This window comes from Microcaecilia unicolor, chromosome 8 (genome assembly GCF_901765095.1).
Source record: "Microcaecilia unicolor chromosome 8, aMicUni1.1, whole genome shotgun sequence".
NCBI classification, from domain to species: Eukaryota; Metazoa; Chordata; class Amphibia; order Gymnophiona; family Siphonopidae; genus Microcaecilia; species Microcaecilia unicolor.
This window is the reverse complement of record NC_044038.1, coordinates 37,869,304-37,891,407: the sequence shown is the minus strand read 5'-3', so window position 1 is coordinate 37,891,407 and position 22,104 is coordinate 37,869,304. Positions and strand designations below refer to the sequence as shown.

The following is a 22,104-nucleotide window of genomic DNA, read 5'->3' as shown; positions in this document are numbered from 1 at the left end:
TACTACACCCACTAAAACACTACCGTTGCAAAATGTTTGAAGTCAATACACCATCGTGCCTTGAGCTTCGTCTCAATTTCATCAGATTAGGGAAATCTGATTGAATAAGCAAAAACATGCAAAAATCATGAATATGTAAAGGTTCAAGTAACACCATCATAACATAACCTAGCATAACATGTACATTACTTGGCTTTCGTGGCCAGTTTCTGGAAAGAACTTACTGTGCAAACATTAGCTTGTCCTAACCACACAGGTTTTCTGTTGCCACAGAGTATATAAAGGAAGCCATTTATATTTACTGTTTGTGCTCTATAACATGTATAGAATATTTGTACGTTTGGGAAGCTTGCCAGTTGCCCTTGGCCTGGATTGGCCGCTGTCGTGGACAGGATGCTGGGCTCGATGGACCCTTGGTCTTTTCCCAGTGTGGCATTACTTATGTACTTATGTCCTCTACTTGGCTCACTTTTATTACATAGAGCAGTGATTTAACCTATTGTGATGTCATAGTGGCTCATTCCACCAATAAGAGCCAACCTCATTAGTGATGTCACAATGGCTTGATTGTATAGAATGTTTGTACGTTTGGGAAGCTCGCCAGGTGCCCTTGGCCTGGATTGGCCGCTGTCGTGGACAGGATGCTGGGCTCAATGGACCCTTGGTCTTTTCCCAGTATGGCATTACTTATGTACTTATATACTTATGTACAGCATCAGATTGAGTAATTGAAATTTATTGTCAGCTCACTGGTAAGAACTACTCACAGTTTTCTGCAATTTCCAAAAGTGGTTTTCAAATTTTTTAATCATCTCCACAAGTCGGACGTTTAAATAGGCCCCGATCCCAGTGAGCAAGGCCTGAATAGTGCATGAAAAGAAAAATCATCGGACAATTAATATATTATTTTCAGAGAAAACACAACTGCAGCTAACCTTTCAAAACGTCCTCTCTCTTGTGAGTGAGTAAATAATATGAATTATTTCCAATGAGAATTATGCTGATTCCAAACCACGTACTCAGCTAACAGTAAGGAAGTGAAGTATCTGAATGTACCCTGCAACATCTGTCTTAGTTCAACCTTGCTACTAAAAATAGCGAAAGTTGGACATCAGATAGTTCTTTCAAACTGCTGCATCATGTCACATCCAGGGGTGTCCAATCTCGGTCATCAATGGCTGCAACCCAGCTGGGTTTTCAGAATTTCCCCAATGAATATTGCATGAGACCTATTTGCATGACCTGCCTCCATTGTATGCAAATAGATCTCATGCATATTCATTAAGTTACAAAGAGGCATATTTTCAAAGCCCTTTATGGAACTTTGGAAGGCTAAGTGCTTTGAACATATGCCTCAAAGTAGTACATTTAAAATGAATGGGAGACAATATTTCTTCACTCAACTTGTAATTAAACTCTGGAATTTGTTGCCAGACACTATAGTAAAAAGCAATTAGCTTAGCAGGGTTTAAAAAAAGGTTTGGATAGCTTCCTTAAAGAAAAGTCCATAAGCCATTATTAAAATGGATTTGTGGAAAATCCACTGCTTATTTCTAGGATAAGCAGCATAAAATGTATTGTACTGTTTTGGGATCTTGCCAGGTACTTGTAACCTGGATTGGCCACTTTTGGAAACAGGATGCTGGGCTTGATGGACCTTCAGACTGTCCCAGTATGGCAATACTTATCTACGTATGAGCCAACTCAGAGACTGCCTTAAAAACAATAGTCAGCAATCTTAAACTGTATTTGAAAATGAATCAGAAGCCAATGCAAAGATAATAATACTGGTGTGATGTATTCAAACTTTCCCTGTCCTACAATCAGCCTAGCATCAGCATTCTGCACCAGCTGTAAGGCTTTACATTGCTAAGGAGTAATCCCAGCATACAATGAGTTGCAATAATCTATTTTAGACAGTACTAAACTCAGTACAACCATTTGAAAATCATCCCGTGGCAACTTAGGACCTGAAGTTGATTCAGTGAGGCTTGAACAGTTTCAAAAATGTGAAGAAAGAAAAAGTAGGGGATAGATTAAAAGAATTTCCCAAAAAGTAGGTTAATTCAAAAAAGCCAATAAATGTATTCAAAAGACTCAATGCAGTTCTGCATTTTGGCGCTAACCGCACCTGCCTCAGGAGTCAACCAAGATGATAAATAAACAGATAGGCTAAAGAATCCAATGGTACAGCATACAGATATTGAGCAACAGGGTATGTAAGACGTTTTGAGCTAGACCTGTTTTTGTAATGAATAAGGTACAAAAAGGTGCCCTAAATGCCCAGATGACCACTGAAGGTCATCAGGGATAACCTCCCCTTATTCCCCCAGTGGTCACTAACCCCCTCTCACCCTCCAAAAATGTGATGAAAAATATTACTTGCCAGCCTCAGATGTTACACGCAGGTCCCTGGAGTAGTCTAGTGGTGGGTGCAGTGCACTGCAGACAGGTGCACCCAGGCTCCTACCTCCCCCTCCTGTTACACTTGTGGATGAAACTGTAAGCCCTCCAAAACTCACCAGAAACTCACTGTACCCACATATAGGTGCCCCCTTCATCCATAAGGGCTATGGTAGTGGTGTACAATTGGAGGTAGTGGGTTTTGGGTGAGTTTTGGGGGGCTCAGCAGACAAGGTAAGGGAGCAAGGGAGAGATATGTACCTGGGAGCATTTTATGAAGTCCACTGCAGTACCCCCTAATGTGCCCTATTGCTTTCCTGGGATGTCAGGGGGACCAGTCTACTAACATTTTGGCTCCTCCTACATCCCAATGACTTGATTTTGTGCGTTTTGCACTTGGACATTTTTTTTTTTTCGAAAAAGGGCCAAAAAACAAAACGTCCAAATCACAAAACCTTCTATTTTCGAAAACAAAAGATAGACATTTTTCTCTTTTGAAAATTACCTTCTTTCCTATTCGGATTTTGGACATTTTTTGCAAAACGTCTAAAGTCGGACTTAGACGTCATAGCGAAAATACCCCTCCATGTATCCCAGCCCCAATCTACCCAAATGCCATCTATGTGTACTACATCGTATTGCATTTAGGCACCAGTTTACATTGAATTGTATCTCTGTCATTTGAATTTCTGTGCTGTTAAATATGTATGTGTTTGATACTGTTTCATGATAGTTCTATTATTAGGTTTTAATTTGCTGATGTCAAGTTTTCCTCATTTAGGGGTTCTTTTACTAAGTCACAGTAGGCCTAATGTGGGCCTATCGTGAGCTAAAAGGGAACTACCATGGTACGCGCTGAGGAGTCCCATGGTAGTTTTCTGTTCAGTGCATGCTAATCCCACACTGGAAAATATTTTTTTATTTTCCAGCATGGGAGGCATGCCCATGGGTGGAGAGTAGGCGTGCCTGCACTAATTGGCTAGCATGAGCTGATTACCATGCGCTACCTGATTAGTGTAGGAGTAGAATGAGAGCCATTACTGCCTCTTAAATAAGTGGGGGTAAGGGCTCCCACAGTAATAGCCACATGCTAATGTGAAAATTAGTTTGTGGCCATTTTATCACCTTGCTACAAGTGGCCATAGCCAGGGCCGCTGGAGGGTGGGGGCAGGGGGAAGCAAAATTCCCCAGGCCTGGCCTCCAAGCGGGGCCCGGCAAGCTTCTTCGAGGTCTGTCTCTCTTCTGCATGCCAGCTGGGACCTGGAAGATTGCATTAACATGATAATCCGGCGTTAATGCAGTCATCTGGGTCCCAGCACATAGAAGCAGGAGCAGTCAGACACAGAAGGTAAGGGAGTGGGTGGCACAAATGTGTGTGGTGGAAGGGGTGTGGCACTGTGGTTGGGGGGGCCTGTCTTGCCTTGGGCCTGGCTGTGTCTCTCGACGGCCCTGGCCATAGCGCATGGAAAAACCACATGCTGATTTAGTTCAGTTTCGTAAAAGGACCCCTTATTGTATTCCCCCCCCCCCCCCCGATATTCAAAACCATTTAACCAGCTGTGAACAGCACCTGGCTGTTTAAATGGCACTTAACTGGTGATATTCAGTGGAGGATAGCCAGTTGTCTCCCGCTGAATATTCCCAGTTAGCGCCTAGGGGATAACTGACTATATTGCATGATATATTCAGATATCCCCAAATATTCAATTTATAGCTGGTTATTGTAAGCAGCCACATCGGGCAGCAGTGTTTTCAAGTTACAGCAAAGCAATCATCAACCAACAAAATACAGCTCATTCCTCTGAAAAACACCACAAAATGATGATTCAGTATGATAAATCCGAGAACATAGCATTAATTCAGAACATTTTATTCTTCAAGAACTGCAATTTGTAGTTATTTGAATATTAAAGTTCAAAGATTAAAATTGAAATCCACACATATTTGCTAATGAGGATCCATTACCTCAGCCTGAGCAATTCTGTCTCCACAGCCTTGGGCCAATAAACTTAGACTCCGATTAGTAGCGACCAAGGAAATTTGTCCCACTTTTTCTTTCACACCATGAGTATGGAGATAGGCATTGGCCGACGCCATCTGTTTTCCATCAGCGCAAACACTAAACTCCATGCCTTCTTCACTGGCATCGCCTAGCACAAGAAAACAATCATAACCAAAGAAGACCTGTTCAATTGCCTTAGCTTTTGATGCCAGCTAAGATGTGGAGGATAAATGTGCACTCTTAGGGAGAAAGGAGAGCCTCTTGTTGTGATAAGGAGTTTTCATAATGTTAACCATCATCAAATATGTAGGTCAGGAAGACTGTGAAATACATTTCTCATAATGCAAATTTAGCACTGAAGCAACTTGCTCAGTTCTGATGTTTACAGGCACTATTTCGGAAAAAGGACCCATGCATTCTACTTTGAAGAATCCAGACTGCATAAGAGTTTGTCTTGTTCCAGATTGTTGCATGAAATGCCATAAGTAAGATCTCGGAATGGCTGCCTAAGGTTCTTCTACAGTTATGCCTATCACACCTAATAGTACTGCTATTCTACAAATGTTGACAGTATTGTATGTTACAGAATTTCCAGGTCAATTAGAATTCTGTTTCAGCATGTGCATTTTATACACCCAGCTGGTCTGTTGATCAGGGGATTCCTTCAGTAGCAGAGATTGAGAGCAAACATTTGGTCTATCAATGTATCCCAATAAGGCACAGTGGTCTTTAAGACTTCGATTCCAGGAGGAGTCAATCAGATGATCACCTCAGACCACACCAATAAGAGTTGGCAAGTCCCAGAGGGCTTGGCAAGCATTCTCGAAGGTGAAGTTAGATTTTGTCTTCCAGGTAATAATGGAGGACACTGCCCTTTCCTTTACGGTGCCCCTTGGATGGGCATGCAGGTCTGGAGGTTCAGTAACTTAGGTCTAGGAGTTCTACCATGGCTTCCTCCCATCCAGTATGGGTAGTGCATGGATACTTCTCACTCGTCTGGACTGGTCTGGTAGGAAAGATAAGGAAAGGGCCTCTCTACCAATGTATGCAAAGTAGTTAGTGCATGAATTAACGCAAGCTGTTAGTGCAAGAGTGTTATAACCATTCTCATGCAGATATGACAGTGTGTGCTAATTCACACACTTTGGGGGCAATTCTATAACTTGGCACCTCAAGTTAGATGTGCCAATTCTATAATGGCATCTATGTGCCAAGATGCTGTTATAAAATGCTAGTGTATATCCAAACTGTGATCAGGGTGGTGGACTTTGGTCCTGGGGAACTGAGGAACTGAGTTTGATTCCCACTTCAGGCACAGGCAGCTCCTTGTGACTCTGGGCAAGTCACTTAACCCTCCATTGCCCCATGTAAGCTGCATTGAGCCTGCCATGAGTGGGAAAGCGTGGGGTACAAATGTAACAAAAAAAAAAAACTGGCACACCTACATTTAGGTATGACCATTTGTGCCAGGTCAACGGCAGGCATAATGTGTCTAACTTATAGTATTCTCTATGTTGCCTGTGTAAGTTGGAGACATGCCCACACTCTCACCCACATGTACATCCCCCCCTGAACTTACAAAGTAAAGCACATTTGCACCACCATACAGAATAGTGCATAGTGCAATTACACGCATAAGTGACAATTGTCTTGGTACTTCCACACAAAAGGTGTGTGTAACTATTGGAGCCCAATTATAACATTGTTCTCTTAGGGGTCCTTTTACTACGCTGGGGTAAAAAGGGTCCTTCGCTAGCAGTGGGTGCTGTTTTTGCCATGTGCTGCGGCCCTTTTTACCACAACGAGTAAAAATGCCTGAAAGTAGCCACGACCATGCGGTAAGATTGTTCTTACCGCGTGGCCATGCGAGGGTGGAGAACTTACCGCCACCCATTGAGGTGGCAGTAAGGGCTCCCACGATAACCTGGCAGTAACTGGGTAGCAAGTGGTGCTGTCCAATTTCCGTCGGGTTAGCACTGCGCTAGAAAATTTGGGCTTTGTTATTTGGAAAAGCTTACCCCAAGGACTCAACATTTGTCTCCACTACTTGATTCTTAACAATATAATGACAATTTTGGAAACATCCACCCTTCCCTTCTCTCCCCTGATTTCCCTGTTCCTTTCGTTTCTTTCCCGTCCTCGCCTTTATTTCTTATATAGGTTTCATGATGTATTAGCTTAATTTACTGCATTGGTGTCCGCCTTTGCAGTGTGATTTAAGCCACATTGGGCCTGACACAGTTGGGAAATGTGGGGTATAAATGAGATAATAAATAAATAAATAAAATAGCCAGCTACTTTCCCTACCGTGGCAAATGTGCACTCTGGGGCTGAAATTACCGCGAGCGCTCACGTTGGGCTGGCGGCAGATCCAGATTAGTTTGTGGGAAGCCCACGTTGGGCTTACCGCAGCTTTGTAAAAGGACCCCTTACTGCATAGCAAGTTATAGACCAGGGAATGGATGTGGAGCGCACATTTCACTTAGCCCAGGGTACTACCACGTTGTCACTTGTGCAATTAACGTGGATGCGCTAACAATAAATATGATGTGAGGACAAGAAAAAATGTATTTTCCCTGCTTTTAATGCTCCTGGAGCTTTTTTTAAAATCACATTTCATAATTTTCTTCCTTTTAAAGGCAAGTATATTTTCTGGGAATAAAATGTGTAACATTTAGCACTCCTGTCCTGAGAGAGTGATTATAATGTCGCAATGAACTACATAATTTGAATCTAATACGTACTTACCCTTAAAGAAGCTGACATGCCCTAGCAGACATTCCTTTCCTTTGGACATATCTAGCATTATTTTCTCCTTATCGTCCATGCCTCCTTCCAACAGGATGTGACTGTTATGAGCAGAAGACATGTAACTGCCCCTCACTCCCACCTGCGCTTCGCTGGACGCTTTCAACTGAAGTGGAAAATTAGAACCCCAATCATATTGCTGCATAAGTAGTGACCATATTATCTGTGCAGACAATAGTGCACTTTACAGAAGCAACAGAAAGAAAAGATCCTTTATTTAAATTCAGGTTTTACTTTTATCATTGGTGTCTGCTTTAGAAGACAAATAAGTTTGATTTTACAACCCACATAAGAAATCCTGTGATGCTGATCTTCTCCTTCCCATCCTGAACTGGCATGAAGGGCCGACCAAGCCCACCCCCTCCCACATCCGTAGGCTTCCCTGGGCCTACTGTGTACAGTTGTGGTGGTCTATTGGGGTCCTTATGGCAGAAGCAATGCCCACTCGCTCTTGCCTATTGAGGTTCCTTTTCCAAAATGGTTGCCACAACCTAACTTAGGGGCCCTTTTACAAGTGGCTGTAAGTTCAATGTGGGCTTACTGTGTGCCAATCTGGAGCTAATGCTGGCCCAACATGGGTTGCCAGCGGTAGTTCTAGTCCTAGTGCATGCCATTTCCTGCGCTACGGAAAATAGGTCCCTATTTTTAGCATGGCAGTTACCCAGCGGTAATCAGACAGCGCCATACGCTACCCAGTTACCACAGGAGCTCTTACTGCCACCTCAATGGGTGGCATTAAGTGCTGCCTCCCACATGGCCACGTGGTAAGTGAAATCTTACTGTGTGGCCGTGTCCTTTTTTGGTCTTTTTACCCGCTGCGGTAAAAAGGGCCTCAGCGAACAGCAAAAATGGCCCCCTACCACCAACGAGGGTCCCTTTTTTTTTTTTACTGCAGCTTGGTAAAAGGACTCCTTACTTAACTGGTTAGTGGTCTGAATATTGCAACTAACTGGTTTAAGTCTTGGTTCCTCCCAAGGTCCAGCCATGGACAGCCCTGGCACTAACTGGAAAGTGCAGGGGTGGTCTGTGGTGCTACTTAGCGGCACTGTCTGGTTAAGTGCCGCTGAATATTGGATTGACTACTGTTGGAAGCAGGATATTGGGCTAGATGGACCATTGGTCTGACCCAGTATGGCTATTCTTATGTTGGGCTCGATGGACCTTTGGTCTTTCCCAGTATGGCAATACTTATTATGTTCTTAATCTGTTCATAAAGGTGGTTAATAAATCCTAACAAATAAAAAAATAATTATTAAAACAAACACAGTTAATACTGTCAAGTACTAAGCATGATGTACTTAGGAACAACAAACATAGTTTGAAATGTCTATATGCGAATGCCAGGAGCCTAAGAAATAAGATGGGGGAGTTAGAATATATTGCACTAAATGAAAAATTAGATATAATAGGCATCTCTGAGACCTGGTGGAAGGAGGAAAACCAGTGGGACACTGTCATACCGGGGTACAAATTATATCGTAGTGATAGGGTGAATCGGATTGGTGGAGGGGTAGCATTGTATATTAACGAGAGCCTTGAATCAAATAGATTGAAAATTCTGCAGGAAGCAAAACACTCCTTGGAATCACTGTGGATTGAAATTCCATGTGCAAAGGGGAAAAGGATAGTGATAGGAGTGTACTACCGTCCGCCTGGCCAGGACGAACAGACGGATGCGGAAATGTTAAAGGAAATCAGGGACGCAAACAAACTGGGCAACACAATAATAATGGGGGATTTCAATTACCCGCATATAGACTGGGTTAATGTAACATCTGTACACGTAAGGGACATAAGATTTCTTGATGAAATCAAGGACAGCTTCATGGAACAGCTAGTTCAGGAGCCGACAAGAGAAGGAAAAATACTAGACTTAGTCCTTAGTGGTGCTCATGATCTAGTGCAGGGGGTAACGATACGAGGGCCGCTTGATAACAGTGATCATAATATGATCGGTTTTGATATTGGCATTGAAGGAAGTGAAACTAGGAAATCAAGTACGCTAGCGTTTAACTATAGAAAAGGTGATTACGACAAAATGAGAAAAATGGTGAAAAAAAGACTGAAAGGAGCAGCTCGCAGAGTAAAAAACTTGCATCAGGCGTGGATGCTGTTTAAAAACACCATCCTGGAGGTTCAGGACAAATATATTCCACGTATTAGAAAAAAGGGAAAAAAGACTAAACGTCAGCCGGCGTGGCTAAACAGTAAGATAAAGGAAATCATTAGAGCCAAAAAACAATCCTTCAGAAAGTGGAGAAGAGAACCAACTGAAAGTAACAGGATAGATCATAAGGAATGCCAAGCCAAATGCAAAGCGGAGATAAGGAGGGCAAAAAAGGACTTTGAGAAGAAATTAGCGTTGGAAGCAAAAATACATAGTAAAAACTTTTTTAGATACATTAAAAGCAGGAAACCGGCCAAAGAGTCGGTTGGGCCGCTGGACGAAAATGGTGTTAAAGGGGCGATCAAGGAGGACAAAGCCGTAGCGGAGAAATTAAATGAATTCTTTGCTTCGGTCTTCACCGAGGAGGATTTGGGGGGGGACACCGGTGCCGGAAAGAATATTTGAAGCGGGGGAGTCGGAGAAACTAAACAAATTCTCTGTAACCTTGGAGGATGTAATGGGTCAGTTCAGCAAGCTGAAGAGTAGTAAATCACCGGGACCTGATGGTATTCATCCCAGAGTATTAATAGAACTAAAAAATGAACTTGCGGAGCTACTGTTAGAAATATGCAATCTGTCCCTAAAATCGAGTGTAATACCGGAAGACTGGAGGGTAGCCAATGTTACTCCGATTTTTAAGAAAGGTTCCAGAGGAGATCCGGGAAATTATAGACCGGTGAGTCTGACGTCGGTGCCGGGCAAGATGGTGGAGGCTATTATTAAGAATAAAATTGCAGAGCATATACAAAAACATGGACTGATGAGACAAAGTCAGCACGGATTTAGTGAAGGGAAGTCTTGCCTCACCAATCTAATGCATTTTTTTGAGGGGGTAAGCAAACATGTGGACAATGGGGAGCCGGTTGATATTGTATATCTGGATTTTCAGAAGGCGTTTGACAAAGTGCCGCACGAAAGACTCCTGAAGAAATTGCAGAGTCATGGAATCGGAGGTAGGGTATTATTATGGATTAAGAACTGGTTGAAAGATAGGAAGCAGAGAGTAGGATTGCGTGGCCAGTATTCTCAGTGGAGGAGGGTAGTTAGTGGGGTCCCGCAGGGGTCTGTGCTGGGTCCGTTGCTTTTTAATGTATTTATAAATGACCTAGAGATGGGAATAACTAGTGAGGTAATTAAATTCGCCGATGACACAAAGTTATTCAGGGTCGTCAAGTCGCAGGAGGAATGTGAACGATTACAGGAGGACCTTGCGAGACTGGGAGAATGGGCGTGCAAGTGGCAGATGAAGTTCAATATTGACAAGTGCAAAGTGATGCATGTGGGTAAGAGGAACCCGAATTATAGCTACGTCTTGCAAGGTTCCGCGTTAGGAGTTACGGATCAAGAAAGGGATCTGGGTGTCGTCGTCGATGATACGCTGAAACCTTCTGCTCAGTGTGCTGCTGCGGCTAGGAAAGCGAATAGAATGTTGGGTGTTATTAGGAAGGGTATGGAGTCCAGGTGTGCGGATGTTATAATGCCGTTGTATCGCTCCATGGTGCGACCGCACCTGGAGTATTGTGTTCAGTACTGGTCTCCGTATCTCAAAAAAGATATAGTAGAATTGGAAAAGGTACAGCGAAGGGCGACAAAAATGATAGTGGGGATGGGACGACTTTCCTATGAAGAGAGGCTGAGAAGGCTAGGGCTTTTCAGCTTGGAGAAGAGACGGCTGAGGGGAGATATGATAGAAGTGTATAAAATAATGAGTGGAATGGATCGGGTGGATGTGAAGCGACTGTTCACGCTATCCAAAAATACTAGGACTAGAGGGCATGAGTTGAAGCTACAGTGTGGTAAATTTAAAACGAATCGGAGAAAATTTTTCTTCACCCAACGTGTAATTAGACTCTGGAATTCATTGCCGGAGAACGTGGTACGGGCGGTTAGCTTGACGGAGTTTAAAAAGGGGTTAGATAGATTCCTAAAGGACAAGTCCATAGACCGCTATTAAATGGACTTGGAAAAATTCCGCATTTTTAGGTATAACTTGTCTGGAATGTTTTTACGTTTGGGGAGCGTGCCAGGTGCCCTTGACCTGGATTGGCCACTGTCGGTGACAGGATGCTGGGCTAGATGGACCTTTGGTCTTTCCCAGTATGGCACTACTTATGTACTTATGTACTTATGTAGCGATAAATTTGAGAACAATGGAGATGGAACCCAATATACAGTACCCTTGTTGCAGGGTAAAGTTCATTCCTGTCATAATTATATACCAAACAAACCCAACTGGAGACACCACCACAGGGACGGTCATTACCATTATTTACCAAGTTCTAATGCAAAATATTATGTATATGCATTTCAATTATCAGTGTATTTCTGACCTGTACTGACCATTAGGCAACCTGTGTGATTTCATACATTAACACTTACATCTAAGGCAAGTGAGCAATTCCTTTCTTGGGCTGAGCCATTGTTCTTTACGGTCACTGTGAATACAGTGTCTTCATTTTTATGTCTAGATAAACGTAATCTGGTTTCAGACTGTAGAAGGTGCTCCCGCCTGTTGAGCTGATGTTTACCGAACACCACAACTGGCTAAAAGAAAAACACTTCCCTTGAGTTGTACTCATTGCAATGAAGATACTTCATCACATACAGCAATTTTAAAAACAATTACATCAAGAGTATTGCCCGTTCTTTATTATTTAATTTACATTCTTTGGATTTTCCCCCCAGATTTTATATAGCGTGCCTAGAGATCCGTGCTGAAATCCAAGCAGATTCTACAACAATGTGTGTAGCTTAACAAGCTTAATAAGCTAATGAACATTGATAACAGCACGTAACAAGCAATAATCAGCACTAATTAGAATTTACACGCACAACTCGCTAAGAATATTCTGTAATGAACTGCGCCGATCTTCTAACATGTGCAGGCAAAAAGGGGCATGGTTATGGGTGGGGAAATGGGCATTTTGTGGGTGTTCTGAAATTTACGTGTTATACAATATGGCCCAGTGCACGTAAGTCTACATTTATTTCTTTGTTGCATTTGTATCCCACATTTTCCCACCTATTTGCAGGCTCAATGTGGCTTACATTGTACTGTTATGGCGTTCGCCATTTCCGGATTCAGAAATACAGAGTGGTATTGCAGTATAGTTCGTATATGACAGAGTAAATTAAGCAGTCAAGCTTTAAAGATTCTTTTCCGGAATGAGAAGTCAAGTGGTAATGCGTTAAAGTTCAGTAATAGACAGAGTAGGTGAAGTAGTCAAGTATTTAGAGTTCATTTCTGTCTATTTCTAGTATCGGTTTCGTTGTCTGGTATTTAGGATGGATCAATTGTGGTATGTCTTTTTTAACAGGTTGGTTTTTAGTCATTTTCGGAAGTTTGTTAGGTCATGCATTGTTTTTATGGCGTTTGGTACATTCTGGGATTTACACCATGGTTTCGCTGGCGTAAATGGATGCTTGTAATTATCAACTAAGATATCAACTAAGCATATTCTATATACTGTGCCTAAAATCTAGGCACCACTTATGGAATATGTTTAGCACTGATTTCCGCATCGATTTTTTTAGGCGCTGTATATAGAATCTCCCCCTATATGTAGAAAATTAATTATCTATTACTGTTCTTTAAAAAAAAATCTGCCACAGCCTGAAATGGTGCCATTCCTTTTTAAGTTGTCACTTTCAAAATTATATTTAGAAATTACCCCCAAAAATCAGAGTCCCACAAAAATTTCATTATGAGTTTTTTTCATTTCTTACAGTATCATATTCATAATGAAGTCAAAATTTGTAAACCGCATAGTCGCCCCAAGGATCACTTGCTGTATGTCACGTGCTGAAATCAATCAATTAATCAATCAATCAATAAACAAACTCCTCCCATTATATTATATAACACAGTAGAAGGGGGCAGAGAGTAAGTGTGTCCAGTGATAATCAGCTAGCGCAGCTGCATCGCCGTGCGCTGATTAGCATGTGGTTAGTGATGGAGGCCTTACCACCTACTAAGGGCTCCTGCACTACACGTTAATTGGAAAATGTGGCCATTTTAAAGCTGCGCTAAAAGTGTCCTCAGTGAGCAGGAAACCCATGCGTAACGCAGGCCACTTTTTAGTAGAGCTTTAGTAAAAGGGCCCCATTATCTTTGCATTTAAGTTTTGAAAAATCACTGTGTAAGTTGCTCCATCCATCTGGCAATTCTTTAACACAAGTAAGACATAATGAAATATTTGAGTTTGAATTTGGTTGATTTCTGCTTGCTTATCCAGACTTATTCCTGATGAAGCTCCTTGTTTGTGTGAAAACAGTGGCTCAGTTGAAGGAAGAAAATATGAATTCTCTACTGCATTCTTGGAACATGTTCTTGCACGTCATATATTTCCAACAATATTGCCAGTTAAGTATGCTTTATTTTTGAATGATAACATTTGTATGAAATCTGAGAGATTTTTGGTTGAGCAAGTGATGAGTTATTGGAGGGTAAGTAGCGACTTTTTGGCTCGGTCTTCATTTTTCTGCTCATCTTTCTCCTTTCTCTTTTTTTTTAAATCATGCTTCTTCTGCTATAAGCAAACAGAATTTGGAAGTTGAGGGGTCCTTTTACTAAGGTGCGCTGAAAAATGCCTTTTTTTCCCCAAAAACGGACGTGCGATAAAATCAAAATTGCTGCGCTTCCATTTTGGGCCTGAGACCTTACCGCCAGCCATTGACCTAGCAGTAAAGAATCTGGGCGGTAATGACCTATGCGCATCAAATGCCACTTGGCGCATGTCCATTACGTGCGTCCAAAAATAAAAAAAAGTATTTTTCAGATGCGTGTATCGGATGCATGCCAAAAATGAAATTACTGCAAGAGCCACGTGGTAGTCAGGCAGTAACTCCATTTTGGCAGACGTTGAATGCGCTTAGATGCTTACGCTGCTTAATAAAAGGGCCCCTGAATTCATAAAATTATTTTCTATTGAGTTATAAAATGAGAGGATTTTTTCTGTTGTTTGCCTTCACGATGAATATGATACATTAAGAAGTTAAGGGCTCCTTTTACAAAGCAGCGCTATTAATTCTTTTACTAAGCTGTGGGAAAAAAGGCCCTGCGGTAGCAGTGGGGACCATTTTTTCCCACGTGCTAGGGCTCTTCTTACCATAGCGAGCAAAAAGCTTCAAAAAAATGATCATGCGGTAAGAGTAGTCTTACCGCATGGCCATTGAGGTGGCGGTAAGGGCGCCTGTGATAACCCAGCAGTAAACTGGGCAGCATGTGGCGATGCCCGATTACCTCTGGGTTAGTGCCACACTATTAAATTTTAAAATATTAAATGGCACAAGTTGGGCCGACGGTAGTTCCATTGAGCTTACCAACGCTTTGTAAAAGGGCCCTTGAATGCAGAGAAGCCAATTGAATTCCCATGGGCTTCTTCGCATTCAGCGCATGCTAACTGGTAGCGCAGCTTTGCCCTAAAGAATATCACAATAGAATGTTTATGTTTTTGTTTAGGACAATGCTTGATATCCTAACCTTAAATAAAGCATCAGAGTAATTTACATTCAACAACTATGACATAGCAGAGGTTGAAAAAGAGAGAAAATAAATATTTCAGCCATGGATACAGAAAAGACCCCCAAATCAGGGTGCTGTCACACCGTTCCCCTTCCCCCTCCGTAAGCTGGGGAGAATTAATGAGTGTTAGGACCTGCTTTAAATCGAGTTAGTGTCTGTTTGGTATGAAGATGTTTGGGCTTGCTTGGAAAAGGAATTCCAGAGCATTGGGGCTAGAGTGTAAAAAGCAGATTTGTGGAGGGACTCATGACAAGTCCTTGAAAGGGTAAAAGACTACGGAACAACAGAGGCTGTGATCTACATGCAGATAATCCACAAGAGAACAATGCAGACTAGAGTGAAAGTAGAAATACACGCTTTATTAAAATCAACTGCCCTCCCTACGTGGCCGCTACAGCAGCAAAATGAAATTGACTTTTTAGAGTTTGTGTTTTCTTTTTGATTTTTTTTAGGCAATCTCAATTTGCTTCTGTAGTGTTTGTTTCAGCTGCTATCCAGTAGGTGTATTGCCTTTAGGGACCCTGATAGGTACGTGTCCCCTTTAAGTTGTTTTTTTTAAGAGGCATGTATGACGATATGTTTTGTATGTATGTTTTTTGAAGATTAATAATTGAATGTGTCTTAATATACGGACTGAATAATAAATTTATGTTTATGTTGTTAATTAACATATGTCTGTACTTGTTTTGGGCTATTTTTGAGTACTTACTTTTAACTGGATTAACAATATACGATATTAGTATTTAATTAATATGTTTTTTATTATTGATTTTTTAATGTATATTTTTATAGTGGAATGATAATCCCCTAATGCAGCCTCTGGGAGGCGAAATGTGGCCACATCGGGCAATTGATTTTAATAAAGAATGTATTTCTACATTCACTCTGGTCTGCATTGTTCTCCTGTAGATAAAAGGTTACCATCTTGCAAGCAATGAGTATGAGGAGGAACATACAGAATAAGCATATTGACTAGCACAGTGGGCTGACACTTTTCAAAGTCAGCAAGAGCACCATGACACTGGAAGCCAGTGGACCTCTCTAAGGGATGGGGTCACATGGTTGGTGAGTTTGAGATAATATAAACGACCTATGGCTGTATTTTGGACACACTGCAGTTTCCTAGGAGTGGATACTGGTCGCCCATTATAGAGAATGTTACAGTAGTCGAGGTGAGAAACAAAAAATGCATGGAGCAACAGGACAAGGGCTTCTCTATCTAACAGTGACATGAGACACCTGATCCATCTTTTCCAAGTTCTACCCAGTCTTCAGGTATACTTCCAATCTCTTGTCACATGCTGTGCTCACTTACATGTGGAAGATCACAGAAGTCGAGGCTGATGGAATGCCTCATCCAGCTCTGATAATTGGTCTCAAGTTTCCCCAAAATATTTTGCTTGTTGCAGGATGTTAGGAAAATATTTTCTAGCTTGGTTTCTAGTTGAATTTTATCAGGATTAGACGGCCATTTTTTCTAAATGTGAAAAACAAAAGCACACTTTGAATAGAAATTTAGAAAATACTTCTTCAACAAACTGAGAGAAACGTTAGGATTCGCACACAAACCAGTAACCCATTGACACTTTCGCCGTGAACTTGAACATCAAGAATGCCTAGTTATCTGCACAGACGTAGCATGCAGCTACTTAAGCTCGTAATAAAAAGAGTGGCTCGGTTATGGAACTGATGCCTTGAAGGTTTCCTTGGCTATACGTACAGTTATGTATATCTTGCACTAGATTTTATAAATGGTGTGGACTCGATTCAGTTAAGCATGGTATATAGAATAGTGCTTGGTGCTGGGATCTGCGACTACGTTTAAGCACGACCATTTACACCAGTGAAAACCTAGTGTAAATCCCCATGCATAAATTAGGTGCAGATCCAGCTAATTCTAAATGCACATACATTTTAGGAACGACCTGACCCATCCATGCCCCTCCCATGGTCTTACCCCCTTCTCAGATCCACACACTAGAATGTACATGTAATTCTCTATAGAATGCCTAAAAGGATGCATGTGTAAATTGTAATTATTGCCAATAATTGCTTGCTACTGCCCAATTATTGGCACCAATTAGCTCAATCAATTAAGTTGCACCTGCAAATTGGACACGTGTCTAAATTTGCACATACAACTCAAAGCACCATATATAGAATCCAGGGGATTGAGGGCAATTTTATAAAGTAATTTTCAAACATATATGGCCATATCCCCCTAATTCTATAAAAAATCACCAAAAACTGTAAGTGCAAATTTGGGCATGTGCCCAATTTGTGCGTATAATTTAATTCAACAACAAGCCAATTGGTGCCAATAATTTTTTAATAAACAATTATTGGCATTAATTAGATTTAATTGGAACTTATGTGCATACATTTAGACATGGGATCCGCAGCTCAATTTTAAATGCAAGTAAAAAAAAAGGGCGTAGAAATGGGAGGGTCATGGGTGGAACAGGAGTGTTTCTAGCATTTACATTTCTTCTTGTTATAGAATAACAGGGTATGTGTCTAATTTACGCACAAACATTTGTACCATGTTTCAGTTGGTGGAAATGGCCATGCCTAAAGATAGGCGTAAGTCCCAGACATAAGCACTATTCTATGAATTGTGCCTAACTTTAAACGTGACTTATAGAATAGTACTTTTTTCAGTGCCAAATTTTGAAGGCACTATGAATAGAATCTAGCCCTATATTTGTGTACAATAGCTCTTATTAAAGTGTCAGACATAAAGCATGCGTGTACTTTTATGTACGGTTGGGTGGAATGGGGTAGAGTTTTGTAATGCTATGGATTTACAGCCTCACTAACACAGACTGCTCAATAATTACCGTGGATTCTTTTGGATTCGTAATAAGTAAATGAAACCTTTATTAGGGAAGCTAAATTCTACAATGGTTTATATATATATATATATATAATGGTTAGCACATAAACAATTATTACATCACTGGTCTCCACATCTCTTAGACCAGAAAAAGAAGCAAACACAATGATTAACTGTATAAACAATCATTACACCACTGATCTCTACATCTAAGCAATGCAAAGAGTTCTTTTAGACTAGGAAAGGAAGCAATAATGTACATACATACAATCATCACTGGTCTCCATCATCCAGGCTGTTCTTTGCATTGCTTAGATGTAGAGACCAGTGATGTAATGATTGTTTATGTGCTAACCATTATGTATATATATATTAACCATTGTAGAATTTAGCTTCCCTAATAAAGGTTTCATTTACTTATTACGAATCCAAAAGAATCCACGGTAATTATTGAGCAGTCTGTGTTAGTGAGACAGACTGTAAATCCATAGCATTACAAGTTTGCAAGTACACATGTTGATTATAAAATATGCTAAACCATGCGAACACTTGCACACTTACCCCGGATTCCATATAGCATGCCTAAAGATCAGTGCATGCGCGTAATTTAACAAGCTTAACAAATTAATGAGCACTGATAACAGCACTTAACAAGCAATAATAAGACTAATTGGCACTGGTACAGAATTTACGTGCACAACTCGCTAAGTGTATTCTGTAACGAAGTGTGCTGAACTTCTAATGCGTGCAGGTGAAAGGGGCAGGGAAATGGGCTGTTCTTGGGCATTCCAAAATTTAGGCACCTAGTTATAGAATATGGCCTAGTGCACCTAAATCTACCTTAGGGATTTACACCAAGTGTTCGTTGGTGTAAATGGATGCTCGTAGATTTATGCGCTGAAATATGAACTAATTCTAGGCGATGATTATAGAATGTGCTTAGTCGGAACTGATTTCAGCACCGATTTTTTTAGGCGCCATATATTGATTCTCCTCCTTTACATGAGAACGTGTACCCTGACCCATGCTTCGCCCGTGTACCTGCTCCCTCGCAGTTACGTGCTAAGTGATTTTGGCACATAGTTCATAGAATAGCACCTACCACTTGCACAAGTAAATGCCAGATATTGGCACCTCTGATTCTGTAAACTTTGTGTGCACGTGCACCTAACAGTAGGAACCAAGTTGTAGAATGATGGGGTCTGTATTGTGCCTCTAGATATACAAGTGGAATACAAGCTCTTTTGATTCAGGTTTTAAATCCCTGTATCCCCAACATAGCTTCTAATATGCAACCCAGCAATGAAAAGCAGTAAATCTTTACCTGTCGTTGGTAATTCTTTCCAGAAAGAATGAAGGCCACTGCCACTTTGCAAAGACTTTACTGGATTTCACCAATCCTTTCTGTCAGACAGCCACTTTAATCCCTCCCCCCCCCCCACACCCATCTCATCAAAAACAGCCTTCTTGAGACTTCCTCCCTGAGAATACCCCCTCTCCCCAGCATTAAAAAAATATCTACAGAACCCTTTTCCATCTCACACCCCTCCAAAAGCTTCCAACACAGCCAGGCTTACTTCCTTGTGGTCCACTATCCAGCACTGTTCTACTGCTGGGTATTCTCAGAGCAACACTTGGTACCAAATGTGCAATTCTGTGCCCTCTGCCTGCTTGGCTTTGGGAAGGTTCTGGCTAGGGTTACCATATTTTGTCCCCCCAAAAGGAGGACACATGCCCCGCCCCCACCATGCACCCCGCCCCATCCCCTGTCACACCCTCTTCCCGCCCAATGTCACACCCTCGCTCCGCCCCTGTCACATTTTCCCCTCCCCCTGTCACATACCCCGTCGTCACCCCCTCCCCTTACCTTACTACTGCCCTGGTGGTCAAGTGACCTCTTCGCGCAGAAAAGAGCCCCATCTTTCCTGCCTGGAGCGCTGCCCTGCATGCATCCTTCCTGTTGCTGATCCTCGGTGCCAAAATGGCCGCTGAGAGTTGAAGTCTTGTGAGGTCACTCAACTCTTGGCGGCCATTTTGAATCGGCTACAAGGATCAGCAACAGGAAGGATGCATGCAGGGCAGCGCTCCGGACAGGAAAGAGGGGGCTCTTTCCTGTCCCGAAGGTGGAAGAGGTCACTAGATCACCAGGACACTGGTAAGTAAGGGGAGGGGAGGCTAGCAATCTGCCCATTTGTCCGGATTTCTGGACAAACGGGCAGGATGGCAGGCTGGCGGTTGCCCGGGCATGCCCTCAAAAAGAGGACGTGTCTGGGTAAATCCAGACATATGGTAACCCTAGTTCTGGCTGAATGAGGGTGAGCTATTTCTTCTCTGAACAGGCAGACGGGCACAGACATCAGAAGGGAGAACCAAGGAGCTACTTTTCTTTATGACTGGGTGGAAGGGATAAGGTCAATCTCCTTTTAAGGCTGGGAGGGAGAAAGTTGGCATCAAGAAGGGTCATTTTCTAAATGATTCAGTGGGTGAGAGGGTCATTGGGGTGATTTATTTTTATTGGGAAGGAGGGGAGGATTGCTGGCTTGGAGAAGAGGTTCATTGATTAATGTACGTTAAATAAAATTAGCACACACTGACATTTTTAAGGTGCTATAATGAACCGAATGCTCACTAATGAATCCACATCCCCAGTAGATTGTACTGTTATTACCTCATATAGTAGCCTCTGTTTGACTTTCCTATCATCCCAGTTCAGATCTAAATACTCATTTAATGCGTTTGTTGATTGCTCTATAGACCCACATGCCTGAAGATTTCCTAATGCTAGCATTCTCTGAAGCTGAAATATAGAAAACAGAAAATAACATTAGTGTCTCTGACCTTTAAATATTTACACTGATACTGATACATGCTTATATTCTGCAACAACCTTTCAAGTTCAGTGCGGATTACATAGATCAAAGAGTTCAGACAGACTTGAAGAATTTACAGACCTAAATGATAAAGCATCACTATCAAAAATACATAATCAGCCTAGTGGTTAGGATGGTGGACTTTGGTCCTGGGGAACTGAGGAACTAAGTTCGATTCCCACCTCAGGCAGCTCCTTGTGACTCTGGGCAAGTCACTTAACCCTCCATTGCCCCATGTAAGCCGCATTGAGCCTGCCATGAGTGGGAAAGCGCGGGGTACAAATGTAACAAAACAAAACAAAAAAATAGTTCTTGAAAAAGAATGTTTTCAACTGTTTCCTAAAAAGCATATAATCAGGAGTAGCATTAATGTTAGATGGGAGAGAATTCCAAACTTGAGCTGCTAAGTATGAGAAAGTAGCCAAAAAAGTTTGTGGTAACCTATGGAACTTTGTTTTGTGGCAACCTGTGGAACTTTGTAAGTCTAAGTGCTTTGAAAATGAGCCCCACTGAAGTTGCCACAGCTAAAATTCAAAACAACAACAAAAAAATGGCTTCCCCTTCTCAGAAAATACTATAAAAGAAATCTTCCTCTTTAAACTGTAGGTATTAAGACAATGATTCCCAGACCTGTCCTATCGACCTCAGAGCAAATCAGGTTTACAGGATATCCACTATGACCATACATAGAATAAAGGAGCATATACTAGATCTCTAACAGGGATATCCTGAAAGACACACTGGCTCTGATTTAATATGACAGGTATAGAAGCCACTTTCTTAAGGGTATTTCAGGGCCTGTTGGTTGGAAAACAATTTTTAGAAAGACTTCATTTTCAAAATGATTCTCTCAAAACTACTTTATGGAGTACAAGGAAGGTGTGTCTAACTTTTTAGGTTTCCAGTTCAAATAAAATACACCTTTCCTCAACTCATCATCTACATGTCAAATTGAACTCAAGGCTAAGTTGCCATGGACCACCATTTACAGTTATTTCCTAAGGGTAATATTCTGGTCTATGGACCTGCACCATAGCGTCCTTTATATCCAGGTATAACAAACCATGAAATAGCCAGAATGAACACTAAGGAGGCATAATAATGTGGGTAGTAAGCCTACTTTATAATGACACTTATGCATCTCCGTGTCCTTCTAGAACACTAAAGTAACATTGGCGTGCTACAAGTAGGTGCTAACATTTACAACAGGTCTATGGCTCTTGTAAATGTTAGCGCATAGATGAGACATTTACAATATTCTGTACACTGCTCGCGTACATGTTGACTCCGCCTATGGCTCACCCATGTGCACATCCCCCTTTCAATTATGAGCTGTGCAAACTGAGTGCATAATTATAGAATGGCGTTTAGCGCACTGCTGCTATTTACGCAACTAAGAATTCACTTACTTGCATAGCGACAGTATTCTATAAATGTGCATGAGCAATGGGCATGTAAACTGAAGTGACCTGTTCAGGAATAAGGGGATATATG

General features: G+C 41.7%; 1 protein-coding gene across 1 annotated transcript in view; it reads right to left on the bottom strand.

Annotated features, from left to right (window-relative positions):
* LOC115476004 overlaps positions 1 to 22,104 on the bottom strand; it is a gene marked incomplete at its 5' end in the record, with an annotated part of 269,698 nt that overhangs the window by 22,156 nt on the left and 225,438 nt on the right. The window contains 6 exon segments of the mRNA XM_030212099.1: positions 768 to 860; positions 4,369 to 4,553; positions 7,154 to 7,319; positions 11,760 to 11,924; positions 16,220 to 16,381; positions 20,409 to 20,537. Coding sequence (XP_030067959.1) covers positions 768 to 860; positions 4,369 to 4,553; positions 7,154 to 7,319; positions 11,760 to 11,924; positions 16,220 to 16,381; positions 20,409 to 20,537 — 900 coding nt within the window.